Below are 12,570 nucleotides of genomic sequence, written 5' to 3'. Positions count from 1 at the left end.
TGAGAAGGAGTATTCTACGTGAGTAAAGACTTGTGTCTGCCTATATTCTGCGCAATGCATGGCTGTACAGAGCCAAGGCTCCCAGGAGACACTGTTGTTATCTTTTGAATTGCAAGAGGGGGAAAAAGGAAAAGGATGCCCAAAAAAGCAACAAAAATCCTTTCCAACCCATAGAGAGGAAGGACAGAATGATGAGAAGACAGGTAGACATCTCAGTTACAAACGGGAAATGGCTAAAATAATGAGTGAATACTCAGATGACAAAACACAGACCATACAGGACGTCTTCAGTTATTTTTTGTCTCTGTGAAGCCACATAACACTCATTTGGAAAAGCATTTCCTATTATGTGACGGAAGCACGACAATGCAGTGATATGAGACATGCAAGGCATTATTATTTGCACCTACTAAAATAACTCCAGGCCATTCATCACAGGAGGCCCAAATACCCACTGCGCAGATAACACTTTGGGACATAGAGTTCTCAGAGTTTCCTGATTTAGCCTTAGTCCTAACTTTCCGATCCTACTGCCCTTGATACAGGCAGGGCTCTGACATGTCAGAGAGCTGAGGATGTTGGAAGTACTGGGAAATGTCTGAGGCATTTCAGTCTCCGTATGTGGACATGGGAGCAAGAAACAAGACAAGACCAATAACTGGACATGAAGTGGCCATCAAGCACCAGCCCACACCTGCTGGATCTGGGCTATGTGGCATGATCCAGCTCACTATCTATGCTATGTGCCCGGTTGGCCCAGAAAGCTGTGAGTGCTGCCTAGCAGACAGGCAGCAGAGAGTATGCATGAGAAGACGTGCAAGGCAAAGCCAACTGTGCTGGGCAGGTCCAGGGTGAAAAGCAGAAACTGCCATAGCTTCTGGCCGGCTGTTCCCTTAGTAGGTACCTGGCCACGCATAATGGAATGCAGACATCGTGTGCAGAGGCACATGTCTGTTTCTGTGTAATTGTGGGAAGTAATTGGTGTCAGGTGGATGACAGCCCGCCAGTCTGCTACAAGTGTCTTGTTACATGTCAGGGAACACTATGTAACAGGACAGCTGTGTGGAGACAGAAGGGGAGGATTCTATGGGTGCTAAGTTGCTCCTGCAGCTGCCTCGGGAGGGAAGGATGAGATACAGACAGCAAGAAGGACCAATGCTGCACGCACGGCAGGGTCCCACACACCCTGCACTGAGGAGAGCTGCACAGAGAAAGACGACTCTCTGAAGGAGTGCTCAGCTGGCCTCGTGCCAAGTCTCCCAGGGAGCGTCTGACTGTTCTCTGCACTCCCTCGCTGTAAAACGAATGGGTTCTACATAGCAGATACGTTCTTTTAATCTTTATTTTTGAGTAATAAACCCTCTTCCTTGGCTGGAATCCTGAATATCAAGGTGTACTGGCTACATAGGAGAGGTGAAGTGGTCCCTCGCGTCCCTCCGCAGTGGCTCACCACAGAGCCTTGAGCCGAGGCTCCAGACTGGAAGCCAGCCACAGACAACCGCTGGCAATTCTTTACACATTTGTGTTCATCGTTTAAGATTTGTATACAAATGATGCATCTGGGGGGCGGGGAACTAAAGGGAACGATTTGCTGGAAAGAATGGGATCTTTAAAACCCCAAATCCTGGCTCTGGGATTTATTGTCCTCAAGCCCAAGGCCACATCACAGGACGACTTCCTCTCCCTAGTTTGCAGAGCTCCGCTGCCCTAGATCAGAGGGAAGGGTTTCCTTTGTGTTCACTACAGGCCAGGCACGGTGCTTGCGATTTTATGGTATTCCTCAATACAGTCCTATGAAGAAACTATAATTCTCACGTTATTATTTGTTACCCATAGGTGACCACCTCAATTGAGTTGTTTACTTTAGACCACCTCCAAAGTAAACAAACCACAGAATGGTTTTGGCTGCTTCAGATTCTATAGACATTGAATCAAGGACATTGAAACTTTTCTATCACGGGGAACAACTCACCTTCTTCTCTTACTCAATGTATCACATGATACATTGTAAAACCAAAATGAAATCCTGCAAATGTTTACAGATGTGTCCCAATGGTCTGAGATAGCACATAATTTCCTCTGGAGTCTTCCTGACTCACAGACTGCAGTGGGACCTTTGAATGTATGGATTCAACCAACCTTAGATAAAATGTTTGCTTAAAGATTATACCCATAGTGATCACATGAAGTCATCTGGGGATCTATCAAGGACTTACGTAGGTTTCACATTATGTTAGGCATCATTTGTAATCCAGAGACAAAGCATGTAAGATAACCAAGCACCTGTGGTGTCTGAATGCAAATATGTCCCACGCCCCATGCACTCTGACCTTTGAGTATATTATTATCATTATGAGTTCCTAGAGTGAGCTCCCTATAGATGAGGAGGGATAACTGTTTTCTTCTTTTGCAAGCCTGATTTGAATACTGAGTTACATCTACCAACTAGAAAACCAACTAAGACCCCTTCCACAGTAAGTGGCTGTCCCGTGTACTACCTGCTCCCTCGAGGTAGGAGACGGGTGTCCACCCCCAACCCAAACCCATGAGACATTCTTTCAGAGCTAGCACTGTACAGTTAGGAACTCCCACCCCAGGGGTAGCAGAGTGACTCACGTGCCCAGTCGCTCCTCGTGCTTTTTGCTGTCCTTTCCCCACACTTCGATGTCCAAAATGCCCATCCTGTCAGAGAAGTAGTGAAAGTCAAACTGTTCCTGCCACTGCGGGTTTGCACTCTTACACAGTGTCTAGAAAACATGCAGTTACAGGGTTTACTTTCTCAGAAGGTCGGTCATGGCCACAGCAGCTACACATTTATGTCAGTCATGTCTACAGGGCGGGCGGGAAGTCACCATGATGGGGTGGGTCTCTTAGCAAGATACACTTAAACTTTTGGAATAACAGGGACCCTCGTGGACTCAGGATTTAGCAAAATATGACTGCGCTTTTAACTGACTCCCAAATGCAGCAATTGCTCCATCAAGTTAAAAAGATGACCATAAGAAACCGTAAGAACCACACAAGCATGCGGTGCATATATACAAAGAGCCTGCTCATTCCTGCTGAAGACAGCATTAACTGGTTAGTCAAATATAAGCAATGTTTGTGATGGTGTGTATACCAGAGCTGGCTTAAGCATCAGATAAACTAACACTTTGTGGGCTTAATTAACATCTTTTGGACACATTAAATGAGAAATCTATAATATGATAGCACGGACCATCTAATTTTGAGTCCAAAGATAATGAATCACAGTGCTTTGTCAAAGAGAAAACAAGACAATTCCACTTTACCATACTGGGAAATTAAATGGTTATAGAAAAATCACAAATACACATGTTCCTGTGTTCTCTAAGTGTGAACAAATTGCCTATGGGGTAGCTTTTCTGACAGGATCTTCATTTTCCTTTCTTTCATAGAGATTTAATTTGTGAATAAATATTTCAAGCACTGGCGACTGAGTCTGGGCTCTAAACCCACAGATCAACTCTTAAATCAGCACCAACTACTCTCAAGCAAGGTAAAGCATTGGCTGCTCACACCTCAGCTGCTGCCATGTCATATAAACACATTTGAGCTGGGTTTCATACCATTTTTTTTTATCATATCAGATCACAGAATTTAGATTCCAAGAAGAAAAAGATGTCTTAGAAATAGAAACTCAATGCAGTATTTCCTGCAGGGAATGAGCTAGACATTGGTCTAACTCTATACTCCACCTCGTACTGTGTAGCTAATTGTCACAGGGATGAATTAGCTTTCCAGAAATCCTTAGCCTGACCATGAGTGGCTAAAGGCTTCCCAGTAGAGGGAAGTAATCATTCTAGGTAGTTCAGTGCCAGGCTCTTCCTGAAATGATTATCTGTGTATTTCAGATCTCACTCACACTCACTTTTCCACTCTTTGCACACTCCTGTTTGCTGTGTGCCTTGTCTCTCTGCTCCTTTGTGCTGGAGTTAAGGATGTCTAATATTGAGTTGTTGAACTGAAATTTAGGCAGAATACAGCCTCTTGCCTTCCTGTCTCCTTTTCCAAGCTGTCTGTATCTGCTTGGCTGCTTCCTGGATGCCAGGAATCCCAGTGCAAATATCCTTGGGTCCTCTTTCAAGACCTTCTAGGATTGTTTTGTTTTTAATGTGGTCTTTGGCAAGTGGCATAACTTTCAACTACACTAGCCCCTTTAATTTCATAAAACATGCAAAATATTTCTGTTAGTTATAAAACAGTTATATCAAGATGAAAACAAATTAATTTCCATGGTTAAAAATGACATTTTTTTAATTCAATCCACATCAAATTTCTAAAATTAAGAACTATATGGAATTTGGATTAGTAGGACCAAACAATTTATTCTTTATAAAACAGTTAAAAGCACTGTTTTTTTTTTAGTACTTTATGTAGTTTATTTGGGGGAGGAAAAATAATAACAAAAAATAAAAATAGCAAAACTAAGAAACAGCAGATACCTTTTTTTTGTGTGCTAAAACTAACAAGGAAACACACATACAATTTTGAAAACATTTTTACTTATCTCAGACATTTTAATGTTCTCAAGTAGTCTGTAGCTTTATTTTAGAGTAATGAAGAACACTCATCTACCCTTTTCCTACAGAGCCCACATTACTCATTCTCAAACTGAAGACAGATCATGCATCCAGAACTACGATTTAGGAAGCTTTCTTTACTTCTGAAATACATGAAAATAAATTCTTTACCTCTGAAAATAAGTGACACTAAGCAAAACTTGAATCCATTTAATTAATCTATACAATTGTTTTGTTTTGTGGGATGCTACTTAACATGGCTGGGGAGATGCTAAAAATAAGTTGGCTCCACTCTTGAGAAACATAAAGCGGGAAAATTTTTCCTCTTTATCGCTTGGAAAGATAATGTCCTCCTTGTATCATTAACATAGCTTACCTTGCTTTTGTATCTCTGATCTCCCAGTTTCAACTGGACAAACATCTCTGTCATGTTCCCTCCTGAGACATTCTTCCCTTCCAACAGAGTTATACTTATAATCCCATTCCAGAGTTGATTCTTTCTCAGGGACTCTGAGAGCCGTAGGTTGCGGATCAAAGAGGACTAAAAATAAATAAATAAATAAATAAATAAAAACAGCTTGTAAACAGATTGATTGCTCTTGAAAGTGAATCTGGCCGTCATAGGCATTCCAGCCCTCCCTGTTTCAGCCTGAAGTTGCTCCCAGCTTGGAGGAACGTCTTAACATTCCCTGGTTTTGCAAATCTATGCTCCCAGTTCTGTGACTTGCTTCCAATCTTGCAAGAGATAGGTGCAAACAGTGTGTGGATTTGGCTCTGCTCTGCACTCCTGCTCAGATGAGCTCTTTCATAGAGATCCTGGAACTTGGCTTTGGCTGTTTGACTCGTTGGGAGGGGAAAAAGGCATGCTTGGAAAGAGAGCTCTAAGGGACAAAACACTTCTGGATCTATAGCAATAATGATTGTGGATTTATCCATCACATTCACATTTATGCTTTCTCTCCCTCAGGCTAGTATTTAAAAAGCTCCATGGCACTATGAGGAGAGCCACAACTCCAAGTGTAGCTCTCAAAGACCTAACGGACCAAATAAGCAGTGTGGGTCCAGAGGATGAGATGTGACAAGGGGAATGGGAAGGGTGTGAAGTCCTCTCAGAGTCCCTGAAGCCCCAGATGGGCTAAGTAACTCCTAACTTACTGTTTTTCTTTTTCTAAATGATTCTATTTATATATACCTCAAACACAATATAGAAAGAAGACAAGTATCTATTCTTAAATGATAAAGATGTTGGCTACAGTTTTTATAATTCTCATTATATAATTTTTAAGCTCTCCCCCCCCCAAAGAAAACAGAACCAGTGGTAGAACTAATCTTCATGTACTTATTCACCACATTCAGCATCCCACCCATCTAATTTCATCTCTCTCTGCATCAGTTTGTCTCTTGAAAACATTTTAGGAAAAAAAAATATCCACATTTGTTTTTATGAAGTCAAAATGCCACAATTACGCTGTACAACAAAATGACCCATCAGCCCTTTGGCATTATTCAATACTCTGTGTTCAGTCCTGACCTCTCAACGGTCGCTCCCTACTGAGTTGCTTGAGTTGGGATTCCCACCTGATCCACAGGCTGAGTTTAGATGGCAGAGTTCATTCCCAAATTGTGCTTGATAACTGAAGTGAAACAAGTATACACTTTTTCTTTAGAAGAAGAACCACTAGACTGAAGAATGCCCATGGAGCTGAGCATCAGAACAAAGCAATGCACTCCTGTGTAGGCATTGACATCATCTGCTTACTCTGTCTTTGTGGGCATTGAGACACCAGTCTGTTCAACCACACCAGGCAGTCACAATTTACCCTAACAAGTAGTAAGTTAGGTCCATATTAATAATATATCAGCTTACTTACTTCAACTACGTCACTGCACCATTCTCAAGAAATGTATTCATGCCACTCTGAGTGTTTTGCTGATGTATGGTAACAGTAAACAAAATTACTTTTAAGGAAAGATGTACTTCCAACTTTTATCCAGGATGATCATAAAGATTTTCTTCACACACACACACACACACACACACACACACACACACACACACACGAGAGAGGGGGGGCACTGATTTAGAAATACTATTGCAAATTAGAGCATGCAAATGGGAAAACAATTGAATAGGAGAGAAATGATTCTGCCAGCACACAAGGATTATTTCTTAACCACCAATTGTCACTTGGTCTTCTATACAATGTATTCAACTATAAGAGATACAAAACAGTTTAAATTAAGTGACTTTGTTAAAATCACATCACAAAAGCAGCACATAGCACAGACATGCATCCGTGTGTGTCCACATCTACAGATGTGCATACAAACACAAAATATACTCTTACACATTTTATAGCTTATTGAGTGCACAGGCTGACATGTCTGCCTTTAAAGGAAAGATGAGATTTTGATTCATAAGTCCTGCTGTAATTCCCTCTTTTGCTGTCTTTTCCTTCTTAAAAGTTTGACTTCTAACCAACAAGCTAAAGCATGACCTGTCCCATGGCCATGCTTCAAAGTTCCGACAGATATATTCCTCCCTCAACACTGCAACTATTTCAACATCCCTTTTATAAAACAGGGAGTAATGTCCACAGAGGATCAAAGGGCATCCTACAGTCTGGCAATTGCCTAAGAAAAATGGCAGCATGTCCATGAAATATGCCCTAAAATAATTTTGCAGTGCAGAATGTCCTAATTTCGAATTGGATGTTTATCTTGGAAAGGCCTCTATCTAACTTGTCCATAAAGCAGCCCCACTTAGCTCTATGAGCTCTGTGAAAATGCAATCCAAAGCTGGTTATTAAGGGGGCTGGAGATGGGTTCCATATGGCAGAACAGCATGGGAGGGCAAGGCTGAGGCCTGCACCAGGCGCGGCTTGGCTGAAGCTCCCGATCTATCCATGGACACTCGTTGCATTACACCATAACATCTGGATTATGACTTGTAATGTCCCTGGGAAATATCCTCTTTCCATCAAAGCCTTTATCTATCTCAGTCGGACTTTGAACATTTTAGTATTTAACACAGTCATGTTTGATCTGATAGACTTGCTCGTTCACTGGCCAAGTTTTCTTTTCTTTCTTTTTTATTTTACCCCTCGATCCTAAAGACAGGGTGGGAGAAGAGAGTTATTTATTGCAGAGTTCACAGATAGGAAAGAAAGTAAGACTTTTATTTTACTTATTTGACCTTAAAAAAAAAAAATGTTCCCTTGCAAACTCCACACTCTGTGTACTTGTGCGTGATCTAAAGACATTCTTCATACCTCCTTCAGCATTCCTTCCCAAAATGAAGAGGCAGGGCAGGACAGAAACAGGCATTCTGTGTGTGCCCAACAGCACAGCAAGGTTAGCAAAATCTATTTTGTTCTTCAAACACCCCCTTTTTCCTCACAATAAATCGGCTCATCTGCACTCACTCAGTTAGCTGTATAGCTCGGGTTTTCACATTTCTGTCCCTGCCTGTAAGGGGAATTTGTCATCTTAATGCAGTCTGGAATATGATAGGAAAGGAGGAAATGACCCATCAAAGAGGAAGCCCAACCCACCTGAGGTGAAACTAACACCAGCTGATAGAGCAAAGTTTCTGGGTCCTGACCCTAATTCCCCCACAGACAGGAGGGATAAAATATAGTGCATCAGGGTTGTGCTATTTTCCTCCTTCCTCCCTAAGGATCAGAACCTTTTAGTATTTCTCTGTGATCCATTCATCTCTCTGTGTCTGGGCCCCCACTCCATAGGATCCACATTCATATTCTTCTTAGAAAAATGATGTCCATTGAAAGTGCATACATCAATTATTAATAGAAATATAAAAACAAGGTGTGACACTCAGCTCATTAAGCATGCTGATTTTCATGCAAATGGAGCAACCCTCCAAAGATTTCTTTACTTCTTAAGTCATGATAACCTCACACTCATAGCTCAGTGGGAAGAAAAGGAGTCTGTAAGCTAGGGAGCTTCTGCTCACTTCAAGGAGGTGCCAAGATTCACTTCAGAATCTCCAAAGGTTCTTATCCAGGAATAGAGCCTCGGAGTAAATGTGTTTATTCGGGGTTTATGCAGTGGATTGTAGTCTGGTGACATTAACTGATTAGTGAAATACAAGTGCAAGGTAGAACATGGAGTTAGGAGCTCAGGGGACAGTCTGTGGCCATCAACAGCAAGGCCACATTCAACTGTTCACTGCAAGTTCCAGTGTGGAATGTGCTGATGGATATCAGAGAAGAAACAAATGGTGAAGAAAAAGGAAGGAAAGATAAAAGAAGACAATGAGCTGGGGAGATGGTTCAGTGGTTGAGAGCACTTGTTTCACAAGCATAGAAAGGTGAGTTCAGATCCCCATCCCCCAGCACAGCACCCACACAGAAAGACCAGCAGGGCCATGAGTATCCAAAATGGTAACGATATAGATGGTGGAGACAGGCTAACTTGCCAGCAAGTTTAGGTCAAAAGATTAGCTCCAGGCTCAATGGGACACCCCGTCTCAAGGGCATAAGGCAAAGAGGGACAAGCATGATAAGCACAGGTTTCCACAGACCTCCTCCACACAGACACACACCCCACCCACTCACACACATATGCTCATATGCCACACATGTATAAATACCACATGTACAAAATAATAATAAATAAGTAGAGTAACAAGAAAAAGCAGGGGCAAGTGTAGTCTTAAATTTTTTTTAAAGATTTTTTTTTTCAGTGATGGCAGTGTAAGACTCTTGTGTTGCTAACATATCCTGTTTTTGACCTATCCATTATGCTCCTAAAGTCTCTGTGTCAACACAGGTAGCCAACAGAAACAAATGCACAGAAAGAAAAAAAAAAACACACACAACCACCTCTGTAAGAAAAATGACCAGCAAAGCAGGGCTCCAACTCCGATGACTGTTTCTGTGCAAAGCTGAGGGAAAACACTCGGTCTAGGTCTATAAAAAGCTTCACTAAAATATTCCTTTCAAGTGTTTTCAACATGTAAAACTACTGCTGCCTGTCAACAGCTTTACGGCACAATGGGAGCAGATCCATGCATGCAGGGAACCGGCTTCCAGAACAGACCCTCCTTGCAGCTACTTACATCGTCTGAAGAGGATCCTGAGTCCTCACATAAGGACACAAAGAAAACTTTCTACACTTCCCACACAGACATGCACATGGAAGTTGAGAGCTGTATTTGTAGAGGCACTTGTATCCAAAGTTCCAAGGACAAACATTGTGTGCGTAAAGTTATAGAAGTGCTGTATTCATTTCAGATTCTCAGTTATAAGGAAATATTATCACTGGAAAATAAAAACTAAATCAAGAAAAGATGTAATAAATAGACAAGGACTGGAAGGGCTCCACGACTCTAAATTTGGGGCAAGAAATATCAGTTCTTTTATTAACGGGGTAAAAAGATTATGATCACGTGATCTGTGAGGTTATTTCTTTGACCTGGCCTCTAGGGAACTCAAACATTGTGCAGCACTATTTATAATCTAGTATTTAGTTTTTATGTCAACTGCTTTAGACTTTTAGTCTATTCTATTTCTCTACATCTTGCCTTAATTTAAAATGTAGCAAATGCTCCCATATTCTGAACCTAAAATAAGGTATTTGGTGCTGGTCTCACTCTTAGGTTGAAAGTGCAGGGCTAGCACTAGATCCCAGGCATCTTCTTGTTATGCCCCTGAGCACCTCCTTACAGCACCTTAACCCCAGCCCTGTTCCTATCCTCCAAGAGTTAGCAGGTAGAACTACTGACCATACCATCACCCTTCCTGACATCTCTGCTTTCAACTTCTATCTCCAAGAGCTTAACACACTTTCTACCTCATGTCAATGGCTATCAGACAGGAGTATGCTTTAGAACTACCTGGAGGTCTAGTTAAGACTCTTGGCACTAGTTATCAGGGATTTTGATTCAAGACATAAAAAGAAATGAGAGCTAAGAAGTTGCCTTTAAATTGGGCATGATAGTGCATACCCATAATCTCAGACCTGTGGGGAGGTGGGAGAGGAGACTGGTGTAGGGGGAGCGGTAAAATTTTGAGACCAATTTTATCTACATAACAGGTTCTAAAAACTAAGTTGGTCATACCTACATGTGAAAACTTGTCTCAAAAACTTACAAACAACAAAAGTTTTTAAAATAGACTTTTAAAAATAATATAACAAATCCCAGCTGTGACTGGTCCACGGATCACATTTAGGAGCACAGGTTGTTTGAAGCTGTATACAATGATCTCTGGCTCTTATTAGGTACTCCATTATTTGGAATGGCCACATCTCCATACTGCCTTGTCTTATTTACTCATAGTCACTCTAGTCTTCTTGAAATTACCTTGGGCTCTCCCCACCCACCTGCAGGACTAAGAGAGGAACTTGCTGTATGGCCCCGAATACTCACAACACACATTCTGATTCTCTAATTCACATTTACACTCCAGGACAGCATTCCCACTCTAAGGCTATGTTCCATGACAAATTTTGGTGTAATACTGAGTATAATGCTACAGAGAAGACTGGCATGATGAAAGAGCTAGGAAGATAGTGCCCCTGACTCTGCTCATATAAGCTTATAAAGCTCTGGCAGATTGACAGCCCTACCTGAGCATGGCTGCAGCCTCAAAAAAGCAGGAAAGCCTGGAGGTCACTGTATCCAGAGTCTCATTGTGACCTCCGCTTCTTAAGAGAAAGCAGAAGTTCAGAGTTGAGACACTTAGCATGGGGCTATGGCGGGCCACATCTAAATGTACAGAAGGCAGACAGAGAGTAGACAGACACAGGGCAAGGATAGAGCTCAGTGGTAGAGTATGTGTTTAGCCTAAGACCTGGGGTTCTATTGCTAGCACCAACAGTTTTAAAAGCTAGAGAGGTGTGATAGATGACAGATAATACAGTACATACTTTGGAGAAATAGATAGAGATATAGTAGATTGGATTAAAAAAACAAGCACCCAGACATGCAGAGACAGAACTCTATGGACCAAGATATATGTGGCAGTGTGAATGTATAATTTCAAGGCTTTGAGTTTAACCAAAAGAGTGAATAGTGAGACTGTGTTACTATGAGCAGACATTGAAGAACATGTGCAAATGAGAATGAGCAAACTAATAAACAGAAAGCACTCTGCTAGCTGGAGTGTTTGGGAAACATGCTCTGTCTTTTGTCTGACTTCAGCTCCTTGGATGCTTCTTCTTCTTCATTTTTTTAGACATAATTCTTTATTGATTCTTTAGAAATTTCACATCATGCACCCCAATCCCACTCACCTCCCAATCCTTCCATATCCACCCCTCACCTCTGCAGTATGCCCCCCAAATTAATTAAAAACAAGACCAAACCACCAAAAAAGCCCACCTCACTCTTCCACCTTTCCAACGCCTCTTCATTCATCCTAGTGGCATTGGGAGTCAGGGTGTGTTACGCAGTATATCCTTTCGTCCAATCAGCCCTACCCACAAAATGTTCATTGCGATGAGTCATTGGTCTGGTTCAAGGTCTCTGGTTTCATCACTGGGCTGGACCCTCACTGAAACTTCTCTCGGATATCCTGTTGTTGCCCTGAGTCATGGAGATTCTGCAGTTACTGTCCTGCGGGACCAGTCCCTTCATGCACTCTAGTAGGTCAAAGGCGGGACAGCTGTTAGGGTGGGCCACCCCAAGGCCCAGGATGTGGATCTGGGTGATAGTTGAGCTGGTCAGTCCAAGCCACTGGGGACCACCCCTCAGACGACAGACAGAGCCAGCTCTCCTAAGCCCATGCCATTGGGTCCAGTTCTCCCACACCTGTGGTGTGGGGTGGCACAGCCAGGTGGGTCTGAGTCAATGTCTGTGGCTCTTAATACCACTGAATGCCATGCTGATGCCAGGGGTCTAAGCTACCATCTTGGGCCATATAAGTGTCCAAGGGCTACTCTGATACATGGGCCACACCAATCCCAGGGGGCATCTGAGCCTGTGCTGATTTGTGGGACCATGTCTAGGTCTATGGTACTAGTACAGTCAGGGTCTGTGATGTCTATGCCCCATGGTGCC

At 42.3% G+C, this 12,570-nt stretch overlaps 1 protein-coding gene across 4 annotated transcripts in view; it reads right to left on the bottom strand.

The window, feature by feature from the left end:
- Mctp2 (multiple C2 and transmembrane domain containing 2) overlaps window positions 1-12,570 on the bottom strand; it is a 279,955-nt gene that overhangs the window by 133,758 nt on the left and 133,627 nt on the right. For 3 of the 4 annotated variants that reach the window (XM_037198675.1, XM_037198670.1, XM_028880331.2), the window contains 2 exons: window positions 4,921-5,085; window positions 2,617-2,747 (listed from right to left, as the gene is read on the bottom strand). In XM_037198675.1, coding sequence (XP_037054570.1) covers window positions 2,617-2,747; window positions 4,921-5,085 — 296 coding nt within the window. Of the gene's footprint in view, window positions 1-2,616; window positions 2,748-4,920; window positions 5,086-12,570 lie in introns of those variants that run through there. The other variant, XM_028880330.2, reaches the window with a different exon arrangement.

The sequence above is a fragment of the Peromyscus leucopus genome, chromosome 1 (assembly GCF_004664715.2).
Source record: "Peromyscus leucopus breed LL Stock chromosome 1, UCI_PerLeu_2.1, whole genome shotgun sequence".
Taxonomy (NCBI): Eukaryota; Metazoa; Chordata; class Mammalia; order Rodentia; family Cricetidae; genus Peromyscus; species Peromyscus leucopus.
This window is presented reverse-complemented; position numbering and strand designations above follow the sequence as displayed.